This window comes from Eptatretus burgeri, chromosome 6 (genome assembly GCF_056783735.1).
Source record: "Eptatretus burgeri isolate ZD-2024b chromosome 6, Ebu_testis_v1, whole genome shotgun sequence".
Classification (NCBI taxonomy): Eukaryota; Metazoa; Chordata; class Myxini; order Myxiniformes; family Myxinidae; genus Eptatretus; species Eptatretus burgeri.
This window is the reverse complement of record NC_140966.1, coordinates 27,332,656-27,358,391: the sequence shown is the minus strand read 5'-3', so window position 1 is coordinate 27,358,391 and position 25,736 is coordinate 27,332,656. Positions and strand designations below refer to the sequence as shown.

At 40.9% G+C, this 25,736-nt stretch overlaps 1 protein-coding gene across 7 annotated transcripts in view; it reads left to right on the top strand.

The window, feature by feature from the left end:
• Positions 1–25,736, top strand: part of LOC147024432 (receptor-type tyrosine-protein phosphatase delta-like) — an 881,646-nt gene that overhangs the window by 414,916 nt on the left and 440,994 nt on the right. For 5 of the 7 annotated variants that reach the window (XM_085884376.1, XM_085884375.1, XM_085884380.1 and 2 more), the window contains 2 exons: positions 9,774–9,962; positions 13,435–13,452. In XM_085884376.1, coding sequence (XP_085740502.1) covers positions 9,774–9,962; positions 13,435–13,452 — 207 coding nt within the window. The remainder of the gene's footprint in view (positions 1–9,773; positions 9,963–13,434; positions 13,453–25,736) is intronic. The other 2 variants (XM_085884379.1, XM_085884378.1) reach the window with 1 other exon arrangement.

Sequence of the window (25,736 nt, the reverse complement as noted above, 5' to 3'; positions counted from 1 at the left end):
AGCAATTCATAGCTATTATATGAACAGGCATTCGATAATATTAGTGAGGAAAGTGGAAAAAAAATTTATTGTGAAGAAATCGTTGCGGCCTGTTCCAAATCAACCCATGGCTGAGCAGGATGTACAGGCAAATATAAATAACCCGGGTTACGTGTATAAAGCAAAAACATACCTACTGCTTATAATTCAAAACACCTCACTGCATTGGAAAACGTGGGGACAGGAATACTGCACTGTAAATGATGGATACTTGTTATATTGTCACCCACCTGGAAGCGGCGCTACACCAAACACTTTTCAAAAAAAAAATTGCGTCCTCCTCCCCCCCCCCCTTCTCTTCACCCCCAATCAAGGCCACTGGCTAAGGTATAAACACCTACATGCACTAATTAGGGTCATGATGATCCTATGTAGCAAGTTTGGATGTGGTCAGCCCAGAACCGTAGGAGGAGTAGCACGACAAACACACAAACACCAGTCCGTGAATGGTAGTATCGATGTTATGATCTGCAAAATGATATTCAAAATGCACATCTTTGTATGAATATTGGTTGTTCCCTTTCCATCCCTGCATCCATTTTCAATGAGTGAATAATGATTGTTTCCAGGTATGAATTTGACACATGAAATACGAAGTAGTTAACACACACGCACACATAGCCACACACACACAAACCAAATTGAGAGAGATATACAGTGTCATTTGGAGACAAAACCATTACTGAAAGAAAGATGTAGGGATGGTTTTACATGATAATTTATTTTGCCCTTGTTTATATTATGTCTACCTTGTCTACCTTTACTTTTTGGCAAACCATCCCTACATCCTTTCACATTAAAAAAAAATGTTTTTAAAGTTATTTTTATGTACTAATATTCCATGGATATGTAAATATCAGTGGATATACTCAGGGCTGGATAAAGGCATCCGCCAGTTCGGCCATGGCCTCGGGCCCCACGCTTGAAGGGCTCCTGCACCTAAGGCTTCGGGATGAAGCCTTCGCCATTCTTTACATAATTGAATTTGAATAGACAAATAGATTATTGGATAGACAGGTAATTAAATATATAACGAGAGAATTCATAGAATACATTACCCCAAGCTTTGCTCAAAATAATTCCAGAAGTTTACCACCGTTGATGCAGTGTTGTACACCACCTTATTTAACATGTCCAAGTACTGCTAAACAGAAGTGTTTTGAAAGTGCAGAGAAGGTGATTTGTGTTCTACAGTGTTCAAGTATATAATTTCAATTTAGATGTTGAAGGCTGTCGGAGAGAACTTTTTCCGGAGGTTTGCCGCTGTTGTTGCAGCGTCTTTCCACTGCCATATTTAACATGCTACATTAGTTTTTCGTGCCTGTTTGTGTCCTTTATTACGTCCTTTAAAAAAGTAAGTTTCCCGTTTGGAATTATTTTTTTTATTTTGTTTGACTGCCATACATCCAGACAGCGTAAGATATTTTCTCACTCCTCTGTGCATGTGCGATCGGGACAAATTCAGTCAAAGTACTACAATACTGCAGGTTCGTTTTCTGAGTCATGTTCCTGTTCATGTTAAAAAATATCACATTCAATTGAAACCAAGTTGTTTCTCGATCAGAAACTGACATTTGAAAAACACAACGATAAAGACAGACAGACAGAACTGAACCAATTGCTTAACCCTGTTTGCATGTGTGGGGTAAATAGATAGTGGGATAGATAGACTGTGTGTCGATACTGCCATCTCCACTGCTCTCACACGTCCAGAGGTCCAGTACCTGTGTGTCGACGCTGCAGGCCCCACCACCCTAACAAAATAGCCGAGGGCCCCACAAACTCTTCATCCGGCCCTGCATTTAGGCTCCTAAACAAGGATGGATGGTGGGAGAGTATCATATGGGTTTTGATATCGGACAGGAACACCACAAAACAACCATAGCAATCCCTTGATGAAAAGTAGATCGAGACAGCAGTAAGCCTTTGATAAACGGGGCGAGGAAATAGCAACAACGCCATGATGGTTGGGTTTGAAAGTGAACGGCGACATCATCCCACATGGTGAATGCTTTGAGAAAAGTTCACTCAACTGGGAGAAATGGAATAAAAGGAGGTGTTGGAGTAAAATTAGATGCCATAAGCATAATTGTAAGGCATTGTTAATTATTTCCAGAAAGTTTGGTGACCATGCACAAAGCAGAGAGATAAGAGAGAGAAGCACAACAGGCAAGGGGAGATGCACTGTCCTTTTATTTATTGATTGATTGATATGGGTTACATTGTTGGGCCTTGCATGGAAAGTGTTAGATGGGCAGAATTTTTATGCCTCTGTGACGGCATTATGTTTTTGGGTTGTCCGTCTATCCGTTCGTCCGTGCGTCCATGATAGGTCTTCGTTCCTGTGATAACTTCTTAAGAACAGCTGAACCAAGTCAAATTTGGTACAATTATGTATAATGATGTGAAGATGAACTGCTGAGATTATGGAGCCAAGAGGTCAAAGGTCAGAAGTCCCATTCGGTAAAAATTTTGACCAAACTTGATGGACGTATATAATATGATACAACCATGAACTGATTAGATTTTGGCATGAAGAGGTCAAAGGTCAGAGGTCATTTCAAGTAAAAATGTGATACTTGAGAACAGCTGAAGGGGTTTTAATCAAACTTGGTACAAGTTATAAACCTTCATCAGTGCATCCAGCCATGATATATTATTTGTTACTAAATGGTCAAGGGTCAGAGATCACATTAAACCTGTTGATGTGATACCATTGGATATGGGATTTCAACGAAACCAAGTACACCTACCATGATAATATGTCCAGATTAGATATTGAAGTCAAATTGTCTTGAGGTTTGAGGTCAAAGTTAAATTAAGCAAAGATTGAATGTGGGCAGCAGCATATTGGTCGATGTTGCGACGTCACATTATGTCTAGTTATTTTATAGTTCATGATTTGAAAAAGAATATTCGTTTTTTTTTTTTTTACTTCATTATTAATTTATCCAATTTTTTCCCCCTCTTCCTTTGTTAACCATAAACTTCCAGGAGGGCTGAATATTTTTAATATGCATTTGAATGTCTACCCACATTTGCTGGTCACAGACTAACCATTGTTTGAACTCATCCTGTGCTGTGTTGATTTGGTTTAAACAGAAGCCATGGGTGGAACATGATGAGAGTCTATTTAACAGACTGCCTGGTGGCAATTGGGGGATTCCAAGAGATACAGAGAAAGAGTGAATGGAGCTAGAGTTATGGCACGATGATCGAGATAGAGCAGTCGAGAGGAGTCTCACAGCTTTCGGAGTGGGTTCCTCTGGCAACCATGGGGAACAGCAACACGTGCTCAGTCTATGTCATTTCTCTGTTCTTGTTTGCTGCCTTTAATAAATTAGTAGTTTATTGTCAAAATGTGTTACTTGTTGGTGTCCATGGTGCAATTAGGCTCCAAAGTAAGCCACTCAGGGCGTTACGTAATGGAGTTTGCACTAAATGTGATTGGAGATCTCAGTTTGTATTTAAATTGGAGGTCTGAGCTGCCATCAGGGTACTGAAAACTGCCATATGACAATATGTGCAGGTCATAACCAGATAATTTTCATCGAACAAGCATTGCAAACTTGTTTTTTTTTTTTCATGAAATAATTATTCAGGAGAGAAAACGCACACACACATGCACATGTGTGCACGCACACGCACGCACACGCACACACACACACGCACACACACACACACACACACACACACACACACACACACACACACACACACACACACACACACACATCATATCAAACCCCACATTATCAAACTAATTGAGAAAGCAATGGAGCTCTGGAATACCATGTTGATATTACAGCACTCGGAAGGAAAGGTCAACATACCAAGGGGTGAAGCTATGACGTGGGATCTCCCAGGGAGATGGCCTCCCCCCTCCCCCCTTTTTCTGTTTTGCCTGGTTCTGCACCCATTGAGCAACCTCATTAATGACACCTTAACATCCAAGAGAAGAACATTCAAATGTAAAGGAAAGATGAAATATCAACATGTACTGTACATGGATGACTTCATCCATTTCACCAATGTGTAGTCAATCAAAATGGACTTCATCCATTTCACCCGGTGCGCAGAGTTGAAGAGTACTGTTTCTCTGAGTCGGGAGGTGTAACGTGGCTCTGCTATTGAGCTGAGAGCCGGGTGAATGGACAACTGTTGGAGGACGTGAAAGGAAAAGAGGACATGACAAATAGTTATGACATAGAGAATATGGCAGTGGTTTGACAGGACAGGTGTTGTGGTTGTGGAACACATCAATAACAGGAGGAAGAAGAGAGGGGGACAGCGGGAAAGTGAAGTGAAGAGAACAGAACGCTTTTTTTTCTTTCTTTTTTTTGTTTGCCTTCTTCCCCTTGTGAAAGAGAGATGTGTCGAGCATGGGGCTGGTGATTGTTAGTAAGGGCATTAGGTGTTAAAGATAAAAGTGTGATGGATAAGTTAAAGTGATGGAGTGATGGAGCTAAAAATGCAGATAAAATGTGAATAAGTTAGATTAACAGAGAAAATCAGATGATTCACAGGTACGTAAGTATTCAAACCCCTTTGCATAATTAACCATAAATCACTTCAGGAGGAAATTATTTGTTTTTAAAGTTACAAAATAAGTTTAGTATGTTTCACCTGTATGTATTCAGTGGTTTAACTTAAAAATTAATCTCCCCCACTTTTCTGAGTTTTAAGGTGCAACTCACGTGGTCAAACAAAGCAAACATGAAGACCAAGGAGCTTTCCAAAGAAGTCAGACATAAAGTGGTGGAAAAGCACCGTTCAGGAGAGGGTTATAAGGAGATTTCAGTCACTTATTATACCTTTGAGTATGGTCAAATCCATCATTAAGAAGTGGAAAACATATCATACCACCCTGACTCCACCCAGATCAGGTCGCCCATCCAAACTCAGCAGCCGGCAAACAGGAAACTGGTTCGGGATGTCACTGTAAAAATCCAGCAATGACTTTGAAAGATTGGCAAGGCTTTGTGTCTGAAATGAGGGTCAGGGTTAATCAATCAACAATATCCCATTCCCTTCACAAAGCTGGCCTCTATGGACAAGTGGCAAGATAGAAGGCATGACTGGAAAAGACGCATCTGAAGCTCATATGGAGTTTGCGAAAAAGCATCTTAATGATACTGCAGGCATGTGGAAAAAGTTTTATTATCAGACGAGGCAAGAATTGAACTTTTAGGTCTAAATTCAAAGTATTACATCTTGTGCAAACCTAACATTGTACATCACCCAGTCAACACCATCCCTACTGTCAAGCTTGGTGGTGGCAGCATCATGTTACAGGACGACTTTTCATCAGCATGGACTGGCACGGTTATCAGGATGGAAGGGACGATGGACGGTGCAAAGTAAAGGAGAAGCCTCAATGAAAACCTGCTTGAGTCAACCATGAATCTGAAACTCGGCGATTTACATTTCAGCAGGACAATGATCCGAAGCACAAAGCTAAAGCCACACTGGAGTGGCTGAATATGAAGAAAATAAATTTTCTTGAGTGGTCCAATCAAAGTCCTGACTTGAACCCAATTGAACATTTCTGGCGAGACTTGAAGCTTGCAGTCCATCGACGATCCCGATCAAACTTGGCAGAACAAGAACAATTTTCATGTTAAAAATGGGCAAAGAATTCACCATCTCACTGTGCAAAGCTGGTCGAGACCTACCCAAAAAGATCTCAGTCGAACGTCAGGCCTGTCCAGCCAGTTCGTAGAAGACTTGGGCCAAGCTTCCCCCAGCCAACCCTACATTAATTTGGGAATAATTGTGGCTGTTAAACAATAAGGGTATTAACAAACTACCCACCGCATGCTGTACATGTATACGTGATCCCCTTCCCTCCATCCCCCTCACCCCCAGCCGCTCCCATTGTCAGCGGGTGTTTCTAGTTCATCTAAATATGGCATTATTGGTAATGGGTGAATAGTTTTGCAGGCCATTGTATAGATGAGAACAAAGAGAAACAGATACATACATTTTTATTCCTCTGCAGCCGAAGGCGCCAGGGGCATTACATTTTTGGGTTGTCCATCCGGCTGTAAGTCCGTCCGTACATAGCAGATTTCCGTTAATATTATAACTTGTGAACTACTGAAGGGATTCCAACCAAACTTGGCAAAAGTATGGACTGTGATACAAACATGAACTGATTCATTTTTGGCTTCAACAGGTCAAAGGTCTTGTGCTCTTTGAAAATCATTTTGCAAATAATAACTCACATTTGCAGCATCTGATGTTTTCTCTCTCTCCTACTCGTGTGACATTTAGTTTTTTTTTCATGTGACGTTTACTTGAGGTGAAACATAACAATGGGTTGATATCTAACGAAGGTGGAGGCTTATATGCATTGACGCATTTGTATGGAATTCTATTTTATAACGATAGAATTCATAAAACACGATACCCCACGCAGTGTTTAAGTATACTTCAGTTTTAATAAAATAATGATTTTAAAGTTCGTTCAAAAAAAAAGAAAAATCCAGAAGTTTAGCGCTACTGAAGCAATCTTATACACCACGTTTACACACTGTAATGAGATGCCATTGTGTCACAGTTTAGGAGACGGAGGCTTCATTGATCACCATAAAATGCAGCATCAATTGGCATTGCACGTAGCCATTTCTGCAGCCTCTTCTTCACCCCGATTCTGCACCCTCTCAATGGCACGTCCAGTTCCCAGGGGCTGTGCTTGACAGCTCCTATGACATACACCATACTATAAAACATGTCCAAGTCCTGCAAAACTGGAGGTTCTTGGAAGTATTATGAAGGCGATTTGTGTTCTACAGAGTTCAAGTGTATAATTCAATTTTAATAAAGCTTTAAAGAAGTTTAAAGGCATATAAATAAATAAATTCCATGTTTTGCAGATTGTCCATTACATCACCCTATCTATCGTGTTACATTCATTCTTTGTTCTTGTTATTTGCTTCCTTTATAATGCCCTTAAAAACAGTTTCCTGTTTAACATGATTTTCAATTTTGTTTGAATGCCAGGCAGGAAGACACAGTTAAAAAAAAAAAATCTCACTCCTCTTTGCGCATGAGCGATCGGGCCGAATTCAGAGCTAAAGTACTTTTAAATGCCAGGCTTGTCTTCCAATTCATGTTCCGATTTGTGTTCAAAATATAACATTTGATTTAAATAACTTGTTCCCCAATCTTAAAGTGACAATTATAAACTAATAAGACAGACAAATGGACGGACGGACGGACAGACATGAAGCAATTGCTTAGCCCTGCTATTTCGCTTCGCATGTGCGGGGTAATTACACATAACACTGGAAATAAAATAAAACAGCTGCAAACAACAATATAATGAAAGGTTAAGGCATTTCTCGATGATATCAATATGCTTACGGGGAGATGACTTGCAGTACATGTGCATTCTCCGGCATGGAACTCTAAGTGACACGTTTATTAAACATTACTCTTCTTTTCCATTCATTATTTAACAGTTGGTTTAATACTGAACTGATGAGACCTTTTGTTTTCCACCATTGCATTAATTCAAATCAAAGGACGTGGGCAGAAGTTACCGCCAGATAATACAAGCTGAAACTTATTCCAGCATCTGAGCTCAGTCCATGTGTTGAGGATGCCATGCTGATGAGCTGGCATTCAAAATATGGTTAGGACAGTTGTAATCCTTTTTTTTTTGTTTTCAAAGAAGGAAAGAGAAAAAGCATGGATGATCAAGAAATGCACTCCATCAATTTGGAAGAAATATGATACAGCAGATATGGTCTCGGGCGACGTTTCATCCATGATGCATGGAGTTCCTCAGACCTAAGTCTGAGCTCTGAGATGTAGTTTGCATTTTATTAGCTTCAAAACCATCTTCCGGCAATATAACCAGAGCAAGGAGTGAAAGAAGCATTAAATATTAAACATTGGAGTTCCATCGTCATCGATCGGACCGGCTCAATCTGGCATTGTAATAAATATTAGCTTAGTGTCCCTAAAATGCTTTTTGAAAAATGCATTCAAGATCAAAACTAAAAACACAAGCAGGCCATGATGGATCAAACCCAAGGAACATGTACTTCAGCGGCAAGTCACAGATAACTAAAAAAAAAATAGGACTGCGAGTCCTGCTGGTCACCAAGATCAGGAGCAACATTCACTCAAACCCCTGCAGACTCCCTTAGACCGTGAGTTTTTTTTTATGCCATGAACAAACTGGTACATCACGAGTGATGAAGGTTGTAGTCAAGTATCATTAAAATTTTGTGAGTTTTGAAGAAGAGAGCAAACACCTATTTCTTTTTTTTTTTGGGTGGGGGAGTGATCAAACCAACCCTCCCCCCAGTTTACCACTTCAAGTCAGCGCAGATTTTGAGGATGTCAATATACCTTCGCTCAGCATCAGATATGAAGTTTGTGGCCAAGTTTCATCAAAACCATGTGTTTGGTTCAAGAGATAATGACTGAAGTGTTTACGGATTGACTGACTGACTGACTTACCTCCAGACACTGCTTGATCGCATTAGCTCACCTGAATAATGTCCAGGTGAGATAAAAACGACAATATGTACCTCTTTTCAGTCCAATAGGATGTGTGTGTTGTTGGGGTGTGTGTGTGGAGGAGTGGTGGGGGTGGGGGGCACTTACCTTTGAACTATCTAGTCTGGGTTTTATTTTCAGCCAAGCCAAACTATAAACTCTCAAATTGGTACATTGCAAGCAGGGTATTTCATTCCATAGTGTACCATCCTTTGGATGCATATTAGGCTGAGTGTCCCGACTATTACCATATAGTTGGTTGACGTTAAATACATGACGTGGCCAAAAGTATGTGGACACCTGCTCGTCCAACATCTCATTCCAAAATCATGGGCATTAATATGGAGTTAGTCCCCCCTTTGCTGCTATAACAGCCTCCACTCTTCTGGGAAGGCTTTCCATGAGATGTTGGAACATTGCTGCAAGGATTTGCTTCCATTCAGCCACAACAGCATTAGTGAGGTCAGGCAATAATGTTGGGCGATTAGGTCTGGCTCGCAGTCGGCGTTCCATTTCATCCCAAAGGTGTTTGATAAAGTTGAGGTCAGGGCTCTGTGCAGGCAAGTCAAGTTCTTCCAAACCGATCTCAACAAACCATTTCTGGATGGTCCTCACTTTGTGCACAAGGGCATTGTCATGCTGAAACAGGAAAGGGCCTTTTCCAAACTGATGCCACAAAGTTGGAAGCACAAAATCATCTCGAATGTGATTGTATGCTGCAGCATTAAGATTTACCTTCACTGGAACAAAGGAGCCCAGCCCAAACCATGAAAGCAGCCCTAGACCATTATTCCTCAACCACCAAACTTTACAGTTGGCACAATGCATTCGGGCAGGTAGCGTTCTCCTGGCATCTGCCAAACCCAGATTAGTGTGAAGATCCCATTGCATCTTTAGCGAAGATTGGGCAAGTTATTGCCAGCACCCTGACCGAATAACAAATTCCTGGCACCTTCAGGCTTTGGCCTGATGGTTTGTGAAAGACTTGTGCCAAAAACAATCCCCAGTGGACCCCACAAGAAGGTGGCAACAACTGCGGCTGTTAAGGAAGCAGTCGTAGTCTAAAGCCCCGTCATTATTTTCTCTCCCACAATGCATTATTAATTTTTTATTGATATATGTTGTTTGACCTAACCTTATTGCAATTAAATTTACTGATCCTGCCTTTCCCAATTTTTCACCACTCGCCCAATCCCCTCAAAAACAAATTCCAATGACAGGTGATTCTTTGCCTCGTGGCTTCCCGCGTATCGAAAAGGGCCCCGAGTTGCGAGTGGTGGAGCGTGCCCACACCGCCATCTTGCTCTGTGCTGCAAGCGGCCAACCCGAGCCAGAGATATCATGGTTCAAAGACTTTTTACCTGTGGACACAAATCGCCGGGATGGCCGCATTCGCCTTCTGCTTGCCGGTATGCTTTCCACAAATGCTTCCGCATGTTCTTCGTATCACCCCGTAACATAAATCTAGCCATTACTTCCTCAGAAAAAAAGAATGCTTCAATAAATCTGCAGGATAAATAATTAATATACATTGGAGAGAAGCATCAAAATTACATCGATTTTCGTTTTTTTTGTCACAATTGATGTCACCTGAGGCCAAAGATTGACTTTATTGATGGATAACATGTTTAAACTCCATTTCAAAATTTCAAACTTTATACGTAGATGCCAAAGCAAAAAAAATTTTTTTTTTAATGAATATCTGAGGGATTTATTTGCAAACACAATGGGTTATTATTGCCAACATGGCATGAAGGTCATAAGAGATTATTTGTAGATATCACAAGAAATGTGTGGTGGTTTCGATTTATTTAGTTACTTGCAAATACAACCTGTCACTTCACTGACGGGAATATGAAGCGGGGGGGAGGGGGAGAAAGAGAGAGAGAGGAGGGAGAAGGAAGGGGAGAAGGGAGGGAGAGTGGAAGTGAGTAGGAGGGAGGAGAAGGGGGGGAGAGAGAAGGAAAGAGGGAGGAAAGGGAGAGGGGTCAGAGAGGGGAAGAGGGGTGGGAGAGAGCGAGAGGGGTGGGAGGGAGAGGGATTGGGGTGAGAGAGGCAGAGGGGAGAGAGAGGGGAGGGAAAGAGAGGGGAAAGGGGGAAAGGAGAGGAGGAGGGGATTCCAGCAGATGTGACACCCAGTTTAATGTCCATGATTTGTCTTTAATTTCTCCAATGCTTTGAGAATAAAACATTAAAGATAATTGAGACAAATGATTAAACTTTTGACCTTGCATTAACCTTATTTAATACACATGAATGATCATTGATATTGGAATCTGTTGTACTTTTGAAAATTATTTATACCTGTGTTTTTACACACTTACTATATTTATTGCGAATTTCTTGTAAGTCATCTCAAAAACAATATTGCCATCTGCTGTCAATTTGAAATGGATAACAGAGCATTAATGTTATCATATCCCTTTCTTCTTCTGCTTCTTCCTACTGCTTCTTATTCTTTCTTTTCTCCACACACACACACACACACCCACACACACACACACACACACACACACACACACACACACACACACACACACACACACACACACACACACACACACACACACACACACACACACACACACACACACACACACACACACACACACACACACACACACACACTCTCTCTCTCTCTCTCTCCTCTTACACTTACTATGCTTTTTCTCAAACATCAGAACCACTTGGTAAGTATTCCAGCTCATGAAAGTGATCTCTCCATCCCATAAATTATGAATGGGCTGCGCATGTTCAGCATGGCAGATGTGTGTGGCTCTGCTTGTCAAAATGAGGACCTATCATGGTGCCTCAATGATCATAGGGTGGTAGTGGCATGAAAAATCCATGGCATTTCGTAACAAACCAACAACCTATTTGCAACAGCTTACACCTGTCTATCTCCTCTCTCTCTCTCTCTCTCTCTCTCTCTCTCTCTCTCTCTCTCTCTCTCTCTCTCTCTCTCTCTCTCTCTCTCTCTCTCTCTCTCTCTCTCTCTCTTTCTCTTTCTCTCTTTCTCTTTCTCTTTCTCTCTTTCTCTTTCTCTTTCTCTGTCTCTGTCTCTGTCTCTGTCTCTTTCTCTTTCTCTGTCTCTTTCTCTGTCTCTGTCTCTGTCTCTGTCTCTTTCTCTTTCTCTTTCTCTTTCTCTGTCTCTGTCTCTGTCTCTGTATCTGTCTCTGTCTCTTTCTCTTTCTCTGTCTCTGTCTCTGTCTCTGTCTCTGTCTCTGTCTCTGTCTCTGTCTCTCTCTCTCCATTTCTTACACACACACACTTTTTAACAAATAATAATGAAAATTTATATTGGATAGTTGACCGATTGCTCTCTTCAAAATACATACACCACATTCATAATTTGCATGCAATATGGGACTTTTGAAATGACGTATGAGAATGCTAAAATAGGCCTTATATGTGCATGCGCTGTGTGTGGTTACACTTTTGAGTTCAACTCGCAGGGCACTTTTAACCTACCATTGTTTGCACTAAATATCTGATTTAAATCGTCTTTCAAACATAATTTTCAACATTTAGATGAAAGAATGGCAATTTCAAGGTGTTTAAACATAATTGTTCTGCTTCTGAATACCAGTTGGACTCACGAGAATATGGGAATATACGAGAAATATCTGTGGATGATAGGAGTTGGGTTCCTATCGTTTCCTATTAATACAATTAGGTATGAGCGGCTGTGGTTATTATGCACACATGCACTCACACACACACACGAACAGGCGCTTCTCCCTTCATCAATAGATGCAAAAATCGAGTATAATTTACCTTATGGCACCAGAACCAAATTAAATATATCCACATTTACCAGTGGGGCATGCTTATACACTGCAAGCAACTACTCGGTGCATCCTACGTACAAACATAGTAAATATAAGCTTCATATATTTGATGATCTGGATTGTGAGAGATGTTTATATTCAAATGCACTGGGTTATAATGATATGCAAGTCAAAAGACAAACTAAAAATGTTACATATTCGTAATTACCTACACCACCTAAGGTGGATGAAGGTTATGTTTTCACCCCTGTCTGTCTGTTTGTTTATTTGATTGTTTGGCCATGAGCAGGATATCTCAAAAGGTTACAGACAGATTCTGACTAAAGTTGGTGAACAGGTTGGTTGCGTGACAAGGATGAATTGATTCGATTTTGGTGAAGATCCGAATCCAAATCCGGATCTGAGATTTTTTTTTTAAATCACACACCTAACCTGCCTACCAAATTTCATCCGAATCTGTCCATAACTTTTTGAGATATCCAACTCACAGACAAACAAACAGACAGGGGTGAAAACATAACCTCCATCCACCTTCAGTGGCAGAAGTAACAACAAAACTTTACAGCTTGGTCCATGAATTGTGAAACGCTTATCAAAACCGAGGTGGATACTTTGAGCTCTGGTAGGACTCCGTTCCACCTTCTGAAACCCATATGTGGAGTTAACAACCAACGACCCACACCAACTCTTGGCTGCCCACATAGCATCTGCAGAATGCCTGTTCTGCCAGATTCATCTTTGAGCCTTTTCAGCCTGCATCTCATTCTGCATCTTAATCTCGTTATTGCCAATTTCACCTCTAATCTCCAATTCTCAGGCATTCTGGCTCGACGCAGCTCCCTATCATGCTACTTGCTGACACGAGAGCTATCACTGCATCTGTCACCCTCATCTTACACCCAGCCCCCCCCCCCACGTCCTCCTCCCTTGCTCCTCTCCTTCACTAAAATTTGTTCCTATGTACCACTTCTACTTTTACCCCCTCCTCCTTCAATGCATACTTGTTATCCATTACTTTCAAATGTCTGGCAAGGTTTCTACCCCCATCTAATGTTGAACTCATTTTCTTTACTTCTTTGCCCCCCCAAAGGAACTTCTCCTATAAAAGGTGAGCTGGCATGCTGAATTTTGTTGCAATTTGTTTGCGAGCATCCTTTCTGTTTAGCTAGGACAGTGCTGTACTATACACGGTGTTGGGATTTAATGCCATATCGTGCTGTATTACATCATGCCATGCAGTATTTTTTTTCGTGCTTTTCGTGTGTTACATCGTGCTGTATTACATATTCCATGTTTTGTTGTGCCACGATGCCTTATATGGCTTGTAGTGATGTTCTGTGCTGTAGCAGTCCATATGTCGCAGTATTTCTGTGCAACACTGTGCCATGCAATGTCCGTGCCAGACATTTCCACGATGCAACATTGGATCACGAGATTAAATGTTGTACCTGAAGCTCAAGTAATCCATAAACCAAGACTCACACATTGTCCTGTGGAGTGTGTATGCTCACTTGGAGATAGCCCGTCCTAATGAGCCACAACCTCACACAAAATTACACCACAAGATATTGGAACTCTCAAATCCTCCAAAGCCAGCCATGACCTTGAAATATACGACACATTACTCTCTCCAATGCTGGGAAACGCATTTGCTATTTGAGAGCGAATATTTCTGAATTAAATAGCCCACTGGGTGCATGATATTGGAGAATGTTGGCAGCGTGTGACCACGCATTATTTTGACCTTTGGTTTTTTTATTTATTTTATATTTGTTTTCTTCATCTAAACTTCCTTCTGCAAACACACCATCCATTAATACTTGTGTGGCTTTATCGTTTTTATGTTACTTGCATGTGAGGGTGTGAGGTCATTTTGTTTTTTTAAAATATATATATATATATATACATATATGAGCTCCTTTTTTTGTCTTTCCCAACGTTCAATGACTGGCCTTTCCTACACTGCTGCACGGCTCGCTCGGCATGCCGATGTGCATGTGCATTCTGTGCACGTAGATAGTTGTCGGCAAACGCGACCCACTTCACATTATTCACTTTAAACTAAAGCGTTGGGGTATTTTGTAATATCTTGGCATCATATCTCATATAGTTTTTGCAATTTTCAGCCACACTGTGTGACACTGGCTGCTGCAATGCTGTAATCCATGGCAATGAATGTTGCTTGTACAATCTGCCAAATTTACATAATATATTAACATTTGAATCTATGACAGTCTTGTTTTTGTTTGTTTTCAAAGTCTCGGCTCATTTTGGCCTGGTCATTAAAATTCCTTTGAAAAACTTTCACTTACATTGCAGTCAGTGGAGAGGGGGTGAGGATGGTTAATAGTGGAGGTGGTGTGAAGGAAGAAAGAAGATTTGTCGAGAGAAAGTGGTCGTGGTAATTGTGTGAAAGGGGGATTGTAAAAATTTTGACATTTTGGAATGTAGTATGAGGATTGAAACAAAATGTGATGAAAACCATTGTGTTGTCATGATTATTTTATGTTTGAAGAGATGATATTCGGAATTACAATCCAGTGTTTTATACATCGTATTTTTACGTACGATACTCGTTGCAAATACCGACCCAACTAGGCCCTATATTATGAAAGTTCATCACTTCTTCTTTCCAAGTAGGGTATTTCCCAAAGATTCTCCATCTCTGATGGAAGCCTCGACACGTTAGGTCCTGTAGCTTTATGTACAACAGCATTTTTACCATTTGTCTGTACTCATCTGGAATCTAAAAGTGATGGTGACTCTTACCTTTTTGCTCAAGGAAATTAAGTGCAGCTTTCTTCCTGCCTTTGTATCTGCCATTTGCTGTTGCATTCATCAAGGTGTTCGCATTTTGATTCGGTGTTATCAAAATATAATTGATTGAGCTAAGAGTACTCATTCATTTATCACATTATTGCTTGGAATCCATCACATCAGAGACTTTGATTGATTTCCTGTTCCTCTGATTTGTGAACGTCACTCGGGTCTGTGATGTATTTTGTCGACTGGCATCCAAAAAGGTGTTGGCCCCTTCTGGACCTATAGCTCTGTTGAATTTCCAAAGGCATGGAAAGTAATCCAGAACCACAGTATGCAAGGCATTTTCCCAGGTGTTTGTCATGTTTTTGTTCTCATGGCTCCATTTATGTGGGGTTTTGTCACAAAGGTGAATAGTTGTGAAAAGTTCCCAAGTGTTATTTGCATTTTAGTATTTAGCTTGCTTTGTGGTTTTTATGTTTTTTTTTAACTCGTTATTTAATTGTAGATACACAAGAGGATCTCCAGAAGTCACTTTTAGTAACAAATGCAGCTACAAGCAAATTTGGTGAAAGTATCTACTTGAAGTTCTTTTTACATCAAGGCAGCAATAATTTATTTTAAAAAGAAAAATGAAAATATATATACATGCCGAATACCTTAAGATTAATTGCTCTTCAACATGTTAACATGAGGTGTCGGACACAGAAATTGCTTCAGTGAAAACTCCTATCAAGGAACTAAGCAGAGACAAAAATACAGTGCCACAAATGCAAAAGATACAGAGACAGAATTGATTAATCTTACTGTCAGACACCATCAAAATTTGCTACATCTAATCCAATGGTCTCATCTTTTTTTTCCTTCGATGCTGACTACACCCAGATCATGTATTACTCTGCATCACATAAGGATCTTCATTTTGGAAGTGTGATACAGTGTTAGCAATGGCTGCATAAGGCACAGAGAATGATGAGGTATCGGTCAAGGTCAACTCCCACAGCGGAATTATATAAGCAGCGTGCACATCATTCTCAGATGCCACCTCCCCGTTTTTTTATGTAATGTTCACAACAAATATATAAGCAGATTGAACGACCTTTCACTTTGTTATTCTACTTCCAACATGGCGTCTGCCATGGAATGCATCATTGGTGAGTCCAAAGACACAGATAATTAGGTGGGGATAAGTTAGAGTAAGGATTAACTTTTAGGGTCAGGGTTAGGGATCAATGTAAGTTTCTGCAGTTATTCTTACAGCAATTTCTGCAATTAATTGAAGTTATTGAGTCGCCATTTCATTATCCCAGTTTCCAAAAACCCAACAATGGATGGAGGCCCTCAATGTCAGACATGAGATCAGGGCCGTATCTCCAGACATGTCTCGAGCTTTCGATACAGTCTGGAATCCCTCCTTGCTCTCCAAATTCTCTGCTTATGGCATCCAAGGCAAACTACACACATGGCTTACTGACTTCCTCTACTCTCGAAGCAACGTGTGGCTCTCAATGGAATCCTTTCATCACCTCTCCTTGTCAAGGCTAGAGTGCCCCAAAGGCAGCTCAGTCCTCTTGTTGTTCTTCATCAACAATCTCTCTGACTCTGGAAAATCCTCTTTATCAATTTACTGATAACTCCACCATCTTCCATGACATCCCTCATCCTTCAAACAGACAGGCTGCAGCCTCCTCCTCATCTTTAGACCTTGACAAAGTCACAACCTCGTCAAACACTTGGAATATGTCTTTCAATCCTGACAAATCTTAGATTCATTCTCTCTCTCTCTCTCTCTCTCTCTCTCTCTCTCTCTCTCTCTCTCTCTCTCTCTCTCTCTCTCTCTCTCTCTCTCTCTCTCTCTCTCTCTGTCTCTGTCTCTGTCTCTGTCTCTGTCTCTGTCTCTGTCTCTGTCTCTGTCTGTCTCTGTCTCTGTCTCTGCCTCTGTCTCTCTCTGTGTCTCTCTCTGAAAGGATCATCTCACAAACCCTCACCTTTACTTTCTTAAAAATCCTCTTGAGGAAGTTCAGTCACTCAAACTCCAGCTCACTATCTGCCATGATATTTTGTGGGCAAGCTACTTTTCAAAGATGGCCTCCAAAACCAGTTGCCGACTGGAAATCCTCCGTCGTGCGAAGTCCTTCCTCTTGTACACCTGAACTCCTTCCCACCTAAAAGGCTTTCATCCACAGCATGATGGAGTACTATTCTCTCCTCTGGGCTGGCTCACCTGCCTCGCACCTTTTCTCAGCTTGATGCTGTGGAAACCAAGGCCTTAAAGATTATTGGGATCTCATACGATGAAGCTGAGTCTCTGGACCTATCATTTCCCATCACAGACAAGTCTGTGTTCTGTCTGTCTTCTGCCACCTACTTTCTGGTCTTGCAACCTCTGCTCTTTCCTTGCTTTGTCCACCCCCCACCCCCAGGTTTCTGCAGGGCACACATGGTCCACCATCAATCTCCTTCTGGTGAAACTCCCACCATTGTAACCAGGATCACACAGGATCACTGCTCACCTCCACTCATTTGTTTCCCTTTTTTTCCCCACCGGTAGAACCAGCTTCCACAATCTTTTCAATGTCATTCTTCCCTCCAGGTCTTCACGACAGCTGTTCACCACTATTTCAGACCACCACCAAACCAAAAAACCATTATCTTTTTCACCTTTTTGTTTCGTTGCCTCTCCTCAGAAAAATATTTTGGGACAGCACCACACATCCAATGGGACCACTTTGTACTACTAGTATTGTGTATCTTGTTGTTCTTAAAGAAATGTGAACAGCTGTACTTCCAGCTAAGTCATTCGCATGAGATATATACTTGATCATCATCTGTCACGTGGAGAATGTGATACACTGAGGTGCTCTCTTTTCGAGATCCAGGGTTTCTTCCTCAGCCACTTCTACTGTGAACAGTACCGGTTTTACATATCCTCCTCAGAGCCTTTGGGTTAGCTTTTATTTTTTCACTTCCGTTTCAGCGTTTGCATCATAAAATGCTTCGAACAAGGTTTGTAACCAATGCACTATGATGGTTTGCCCATTGCCTACTTATGTCCTTGTCAAATAAGTAAATAACTAATGTGCCTTTTAATGTTTTGTTCTGCGTGTACTAAATGAGTGGAATCTAATTGGATTTAATTTAAATTGAAAAACGGAATCCAAATTTTCGTCTTGATCGCTGTCGTTTTCCATCGTATTGCTTCAATGTGATCATGGCCAGCACCCGAGCCAAATTCTAAATTTGAGTCCTCATTTCCAGGAGGCACTGCATCAGCAGCCTCGCCCTGCCTCCAAAAAATGATGCAACTATCAGCCAGGTGCTACTACGTATGCATGAATGAATATCTCTCGCAGGCCACACCTAGTTGCTGTTTGCATAGTTTCTCAGAATAGGACCATGTTGCTGAAATGATTATGATTATGGCCAAACTCAAATTTACGTACTGTGTATTTATTGTAATTCTTGTGCTCACATCTTCCTTTGACCATTTTCTTTATTCTATATCCTGTGATACTGTATGCTGAAAGCACAGCTATTATTCATGCAGTTGTGATGATCCAGAGAATGTATTCATAATGTATGTTCCAGCTTGGGTATGGCTCTTTGATTCCTCTCATTTTTTTAGGAATATGAAAGAAAATTACCCGCCATAGATCCTGCTGAATTAGAAATGTGATAGTCAACAAGTCCATTCTTCCTTTGATTACTGACACACATCCATCATGACATCAAAAGGACATTCATTGAGATATGTAAACCGTCATGTGAAGCAAGAGAAAGCTGACATTTCCGGAATTTACCTTTCGTCATATTTTCCTCCGATGAAGGGATAACACCCGAAACGTCAGCTTCTTGCTTCCCATGCCAGTCAGCATACATCAATTGACAAACGTCCTGTTGAGTTCATAGATCGTTTCACCTGTCCGCTGATGCAGATCGACACCAGCCTTCAACAGCAAGAGCAGTTCTTCATTACTCGGCGAAAAACAAATTCGCCAAGTTACGTTGGTCTGTCGTGTTTGTTTGTCACATTATTTCTGGCCAGAGTTTTCAAGAAATCGTTCTCAAATTGTTTGTGGATGTCGGTGACCTGCCAAGGACAGCAACGCTTTATTTTGGTGAAGATCCAAATCAGAATACGGATCTGACAATCTTCCGAGTGATTCTTCACCATTGAAAGATTAGGGCCAAAAACGATATGTAGCACAATATCTCAAAAGGTTATGGATGGATTCACACGAAACTTGGTGGGCAGGTTGGGAGTGCCACGAGGAAGAATTGATTCAATTTTGCTGAAGATCCGAATCTAGATCTGGATATATGATAATGATTTAATTTCAACTGATTCTTCACCATTGAGAGATGGGACAAAAAACGATATTGCATGATCAAAAAGTTGTGGACGGATTCAGATTGAACTTGTTGGATGAGTTGGTTAGGTAACAAGAACAAGCCGATTCGATTTTGGTTAAGGTCCAGATTCAGATCCGGCCTATCAGTGGGATAGAAAATGTAAACTATTCAAGCCTGGCGGAGGTACGTGCTTTACCAAGTGTCGTTCTGTTTCACCGAGTTGTCATTCTGATTGATTTTTCATTTTTTTTTAGTCTTTTTTTTTTGGCCTCCAACGGCTGTTGCCAACTTGAAATCCTCCACTGTGCAGTCCTTCTTTGGCACACCTGAACTCCGATCCACACCTACAAGGCCTTCATCTGCAGCTTGATGAAGTACTGCACTCTCCTCTGGGCTGACACCCCTGCCCCACATCTTTTCTCAGCCTGATGCCGTGGAAACGAATGCCTTCAAGATTATTAGAATCTCCTGCGATTCTACATCAACTCAGAATTGTGATGCTCATTTTTCTGTTTTGCAGTCTGGATTAAACTCCCAAGCAAAGTATTTGCAAAAAGCGCTTTGCAATGTACAGATACCATCTTTCAAAGAGGACTTTAAGCTGGCTGTCTCGTTTTCAATTGCGGGATAGTGGACTCTTGCCAATTTGAATACCTACAAATTTAATATCCAGCATTTCAAACAAGAAGCTATGTCGACCACTCTCAACAATTGTTATTCTTCTCATGAAAACGTGAGGGTTTTTTATTTTTGGTTGGTGCTATATTGTTGTTATTTTATCGAATATAACAATTAAGAACCGTGTCCATTCGCGTATGCTACTTTACTGTGCATTGTAATTGGTTAGAGTCGACTTGGAGCTTCTCGTAACTCACAATGACGACTGAACACAATGTAATGGAAAAAATTTGCCTGCAAAAAATGATGTTGATGGACTCTATGTCGATGGAGATTTCAAACCATTATGGAAGATGGCAATGAATAAACACATCCCTGCAGCATTGGCAAAAATGAAAGACTGATAACATACTTCCTTTGCATCTGTGTCAATATAGACAGCAGTTGTTCAGTGCAGTTTCTATGCAACAGAGAGTCAGAATTTTATTATTTTTATCAACAAAGAAAAAATACTTCGACCCTGTTGAATTTAAAATGTGGTATTTAACAAGTCTATTCTTCCTTTGATTGCTTACTCACATCCATCTCAAGCAATTGCACAATCCCTATGCACAGCTGGCAGAGTTAACTCAGAAGTAATGGATGAAATCTGAAGGACGTTCATCGAGGTATGTTAACCACCATTGCCAGAATTGTGTTTCGGAAGGTGGCTGTGCGCATCATCTCCACGGTGCTGATATTTTCCATGTTAATTTTCAGCAAGCCTGGTGAGGTCATGCTGCATAGGCCAAAATGGAGAAACAGCATCTATAATATTTTGCGCACTATATAATGACCTGTGCACAGGAGGTGACACTTCCAACATAACATCGTCACACCTATCCTCATTTCGACCTCACTGTAAATTAGTGTGAATTTTAAATAAATTGTGGCATATATATATAAGGTGCCAGTAACCTGAAATCATAATTGAAGATGTACTCAGTGGTTGGAGCATCAGCTCCGAGTCTGAAAAGTCTGTGGTTCTAACCTGACCCTGGTCGAGTCATACCAAAGACTGTTAATATGATGTGTGCTGTTTCCTTGCTTGACGCTCTGCATTTAAATAGAATTGAGCACGGACCAACAACCATACATTGGCAACAATTGTGCAGGCTTGATGGTCTTATTAGCCTCCTCTTGTATTGAAGTTCCTTGTTGGGGAGCTCATATTATAACTGTAACATGAAACTCCCATCCCTCCACAACTAATCTACATCTCTCTGCTTCATCAAACTTAATGTTTTGCAACTTGTTCATTCAAATGCAAATATATTTGTGTGTGTGTGTGTGTGTGTGTGTGTGTGTGTGTGTGTGTGTGTGTGTGTGTGTGTGTGTGTGTGTGTTTTGAACGTGTTTTGTCATCCTAAGGAGGAAGCAGGTGAAAAACCAATTTGCATTTTTGAACCTTATACAAAGGGTAGTATGATTTTTCAGGACACATGCAATGCTGTTGCCTAATTTCCTTCTCAAATTATTGATTAATTATTTTGATGTAAGTACGTGTGCTTGCGAACACCACCACCGATATTAACACTGAATGAATCACAACATGGTTGGTCTTTTGTTTAGAGCTGCATTTGGGTTGAGGTCAGGGTTATGGTCATTTGCAGGGTTGGGATTAGGCCTTCTGGTTACTCCAGGCAAAAGTGAAAGGGTTACCCTTGTATGGGCTAGCACTGTGCTTGTGCTAATGTTAGCCTTGATTGTGATGTGGTGATGTCGTTATCGTTAAGCAATGTAGTCCAGTCTTATGGGTTTGGTTCATTGGTCATTGCTTTCAGACCATTTGTCCAAAGGCTTTTATCACTTTACATTCGTTATTCCATAGCATTGGATCTGCATAACTCTGTTATGTACAAGAGTATGTCGAAAAGTAATGCCTCCTATTGTTTTCTCCAAAACAGGTAGAGATATTTGAATGAATTCTAACATCAATCTTTATTCTACTATGGTGCATATTTATTTCTCAACAAAATCACCACAGGGGTCCACACATTTTTGCCTGACATTCAAGCAGTTTTGTGACACCGTCACAACAAAACTGTGCTGCCTGCTGACTTAACCAGTGCTTTTCAGCAGGCTTGACATCAGAGTCAGAAGAAATATGTTCTCCACTAAGGTGTTCCTTTAGTTTAGGGAATATATAAAAATCCGATGGAGCCAAGTTTTTGAAAATCCTTTGTGGCGGTACTCCATTGACCGTCTCTTACTCTTCGGATCGTCATGGTGCACCCAACTCTCATCTACAGTCATCTCCAGTCAACTCATCTGCGGTCAGTCATCCCAACTCTCATCTCCAGTGCTTACGCTTCACAACACTGACAACGTTGTGCTGCCCTCTGCAATTTTGACTAACATAGATATCTTGTGTCAGCATCACGAAACTTTGCACCCAGTGGTGGGAAGAACTAATGTGTGGACTACACTTTGTTTCATTCAAATATCTTTACCTGTTTTGGAGAAAAATAATAGGAGGCATTACCTTTCAACACGCCTTCGTACATCGATTCACTTTTCTATTAGTCTCAAATTTGCTCTCTTCAATTGCCTTGGCTTCTTAGAATGTGTTGCAAATTTCATGGCAATGCGTTATATTTGCCCATTCATCATGTGTATCCACTTCATGTTCTGTAATTTCTGAGCCTTTGTCTCCAATTGCCTGTAACGAATCCATACCATGCCTGAAGCTGTACAGTGCAGTAAATTTGTTGCTGATTCTCACCACCTGCATGTGAAATGCTGCTATTTGATGATTTCATCTGCTATGACTTTATCTACATTTAATATAACTTCTCATATTATTGATTGTCGTTTTTGGATTTCTGATTATGGCATCAGCATTGAACCTTGGACCTTGAATTTGGACTGAAAGTTTTTGAACTTGATTTTTGGATTTGTGATTTCAGGATGGGAATTGAATTTTGAACCAGGAGGGCAATGCCTCCCTCATTCACCCAGGATAAAGACTTGTGCCTTTTTTTTTTTTTTTGACCTCATCTAAAAAAATATTTTGATGTTGCTTGTAAGTAGAACGGAAGTTTTGAAAGCTGTTTAGTATTGTTTCTTTCGGCGTTTCCTCATGCTTCCCAGTACACATTGCCGCATGGATTTCAATATGGAACATGCAGGAATGTAAAGTGCTGTCGCATTGTTCTCATATTGTATGTGATACACTTTTTAAGTGCTATCACTCTTAGTAATGTACGTGCATTTTGACAAGTAAAAGGTGTAGTAAAACCACCCTTTTCTGAAGTTTGTGGTGTTGTAATTGAAAGAAACACAAGTGGCAGCCTATATACTGTCGGCAAATGGTTATTTATCGAGAATGAATGACTAGTCATGCTCGTAAAGTCGTGTCGGTCTGCCTCAGTGGACAGGTAGAACAATGGATGAAATCAACAGGACATTGATTGAGGTATACTAACCGCCATGGGAAGCAAGGAAAAGCTGACATTTTGGGCATTAACCCTTCATCGGAACAAAAGAGGGCAAAATATAGCACTTTCTTCTTTTGCTATGTAGAACAGTTAACACACAAAATGTCAGTTTTTTTGTGACCCGCAGCAGTACCTAGATCAGTGTACTGTTAATATCATCTGTTGTTTTCTTTTAATTTATTGCTGCAGATTATGAAGCATGACACGAATAAAGTTTAATACAGTTAAGTGGTGGGTGACGCTCTCTCGACTGACCCAAGGACGATGGGAGATGTGGGTTTGGGCAGATTTCATGAGTTCATTTATTAATTCTCATTCATCTATTTTTTGCAAATTATAATCGTTTCTGGAAAGTATTTATTCAAATATTTGCAAGAATACACGCTATTTGGGTGCACATATATGTGAATGATGTCGCAATTTCCAAGGGTTTACACATCCACCTGGGAATGAATCGGAACACCCTGCCATTAATTATATTGTTTGTCGGTTGGAGATATCTGAAGCCTTTGTGACTCAGACATGAGTCTGTCTTCTGGCATTATTCTGGTTAGCCACAGCTGTCTTTAGTCAGAGAATCAGGAGGCAAGGATTGAGAATTTGCCAATGTACTAGCATGCAACATCTGACTGTTTTTTTCAAAGGTTTCACAAGATGTTTAACAACCACCAGCAAATGTTTGCAAAAGATGCTACAGGTGATCGGCTTTGCGAGGCCCCTCCCCCACTGCAGAGGCAGTGTTGCTGTTTATGCCAACAATCAATTGCTTGTTGTCCATTGTCCTCACTTACCCCTCCAATCACTCTGGAATACCTCTGGCTGCATATACTTCTCCTTAACTACCTAATATTTGTCTGCATTGTATACTGTCATCCAAATGATGATGATTCTCTATACACCTCTATTTCCTCTAAAATAAATCAACTTGTAATCAATCACCCATCTCAAATTATCTGTTTCTCATTTGCAGCATTTTCAACTCTCACCATGCCAGCAGGCTTGGTGTTGGCTCGACATTGCAGTAAAGGTCTTCTGCGACTCCGTGGGGTTGACCCAATATGTAAACTTCCAACCAGATGTCTTCTCTTCGTATGTCCTCCATCCTGAACCTAGTAATGACTAAATTTCCATCTAATCTCTCTTGTTTCTCTTATGCCACGACTGACTCTTCTGATCTTGTTAAGGCCCACATCTATCTGGATATTGTAAGGGGGGGGGGGGGCAATCTCAATGATGCAGGATATAGCTGTTCACACAGGCCTTTCTAACAATCTGCTCTCCGAACATTAGTTTAGTTTCTGTCACTGTCACTCAAATCTGGACTTGCTTCTGCTCCTCTCTCAGCAATGGATAGAGTCCCTCAATATTAAACAAGAGGTAAATAGGACCATCTCCCTGGACATATATTTTGTATTTGACACAGTCTGATATCCTGCTTTGCTTGCCAAGCTGCCTGCCTGTGCCATAGAAGGCCGCCTTCATTCCTGGATTTCTGACTCTTCACTCACACAGACAATGTGTTGCCTTCAATGGAACTCCCTCTCCCAATGGATGCTCAAGTTCCCCCAAGTCAATATTTTTTGGGTCCAATCTTGTTCTTCATCTACGTATTGTACAGTTTATTAATGGCTTTGACAATGCTTTGGAAAACCCTCTCCTCATTTTTGTAGATGACACATTATGTCGAACGTGTCCAGTACCACTATCCCTCTGGTAGGCACACAGCAGATGCATATCTTTCTCTCTCTCTCTCTCTCTCTCTCTCTCTCTCTCTCTCTCTCTCTCTCTCTCTCTCTCTCTCTCTCTCTCTCTCTCTCTCTCTCTCTCTCTCTCTCTCTCTCTCTCTCTCGATAAATGATTAGACTCTGGTCTGATAAATGGAAAATGGCCTTCAATCCAGTAAAATCTCAGTTTCACCCTATCCCTCTGGAATGCTCAGAAAAGGAACTCACCTGTTTCCTTCATCATCTAATGGAAGGATTTCAGTCTCTTAACTCACCATCAGCCATGACCATTCCTGGACTAACGACATAGCAAAGCTTTCTTCTAAATCCAGCTGCAGAGTGGGCATCCTCCGTGAATCCAAGTCTTTCCTTAGAAAATCATAGGTACTCCAAGTCAACAAGGCCACTGTCCGGAGTTCATTGGAGTACTGCTTTCCACCATGGACTGGTGCACCAGC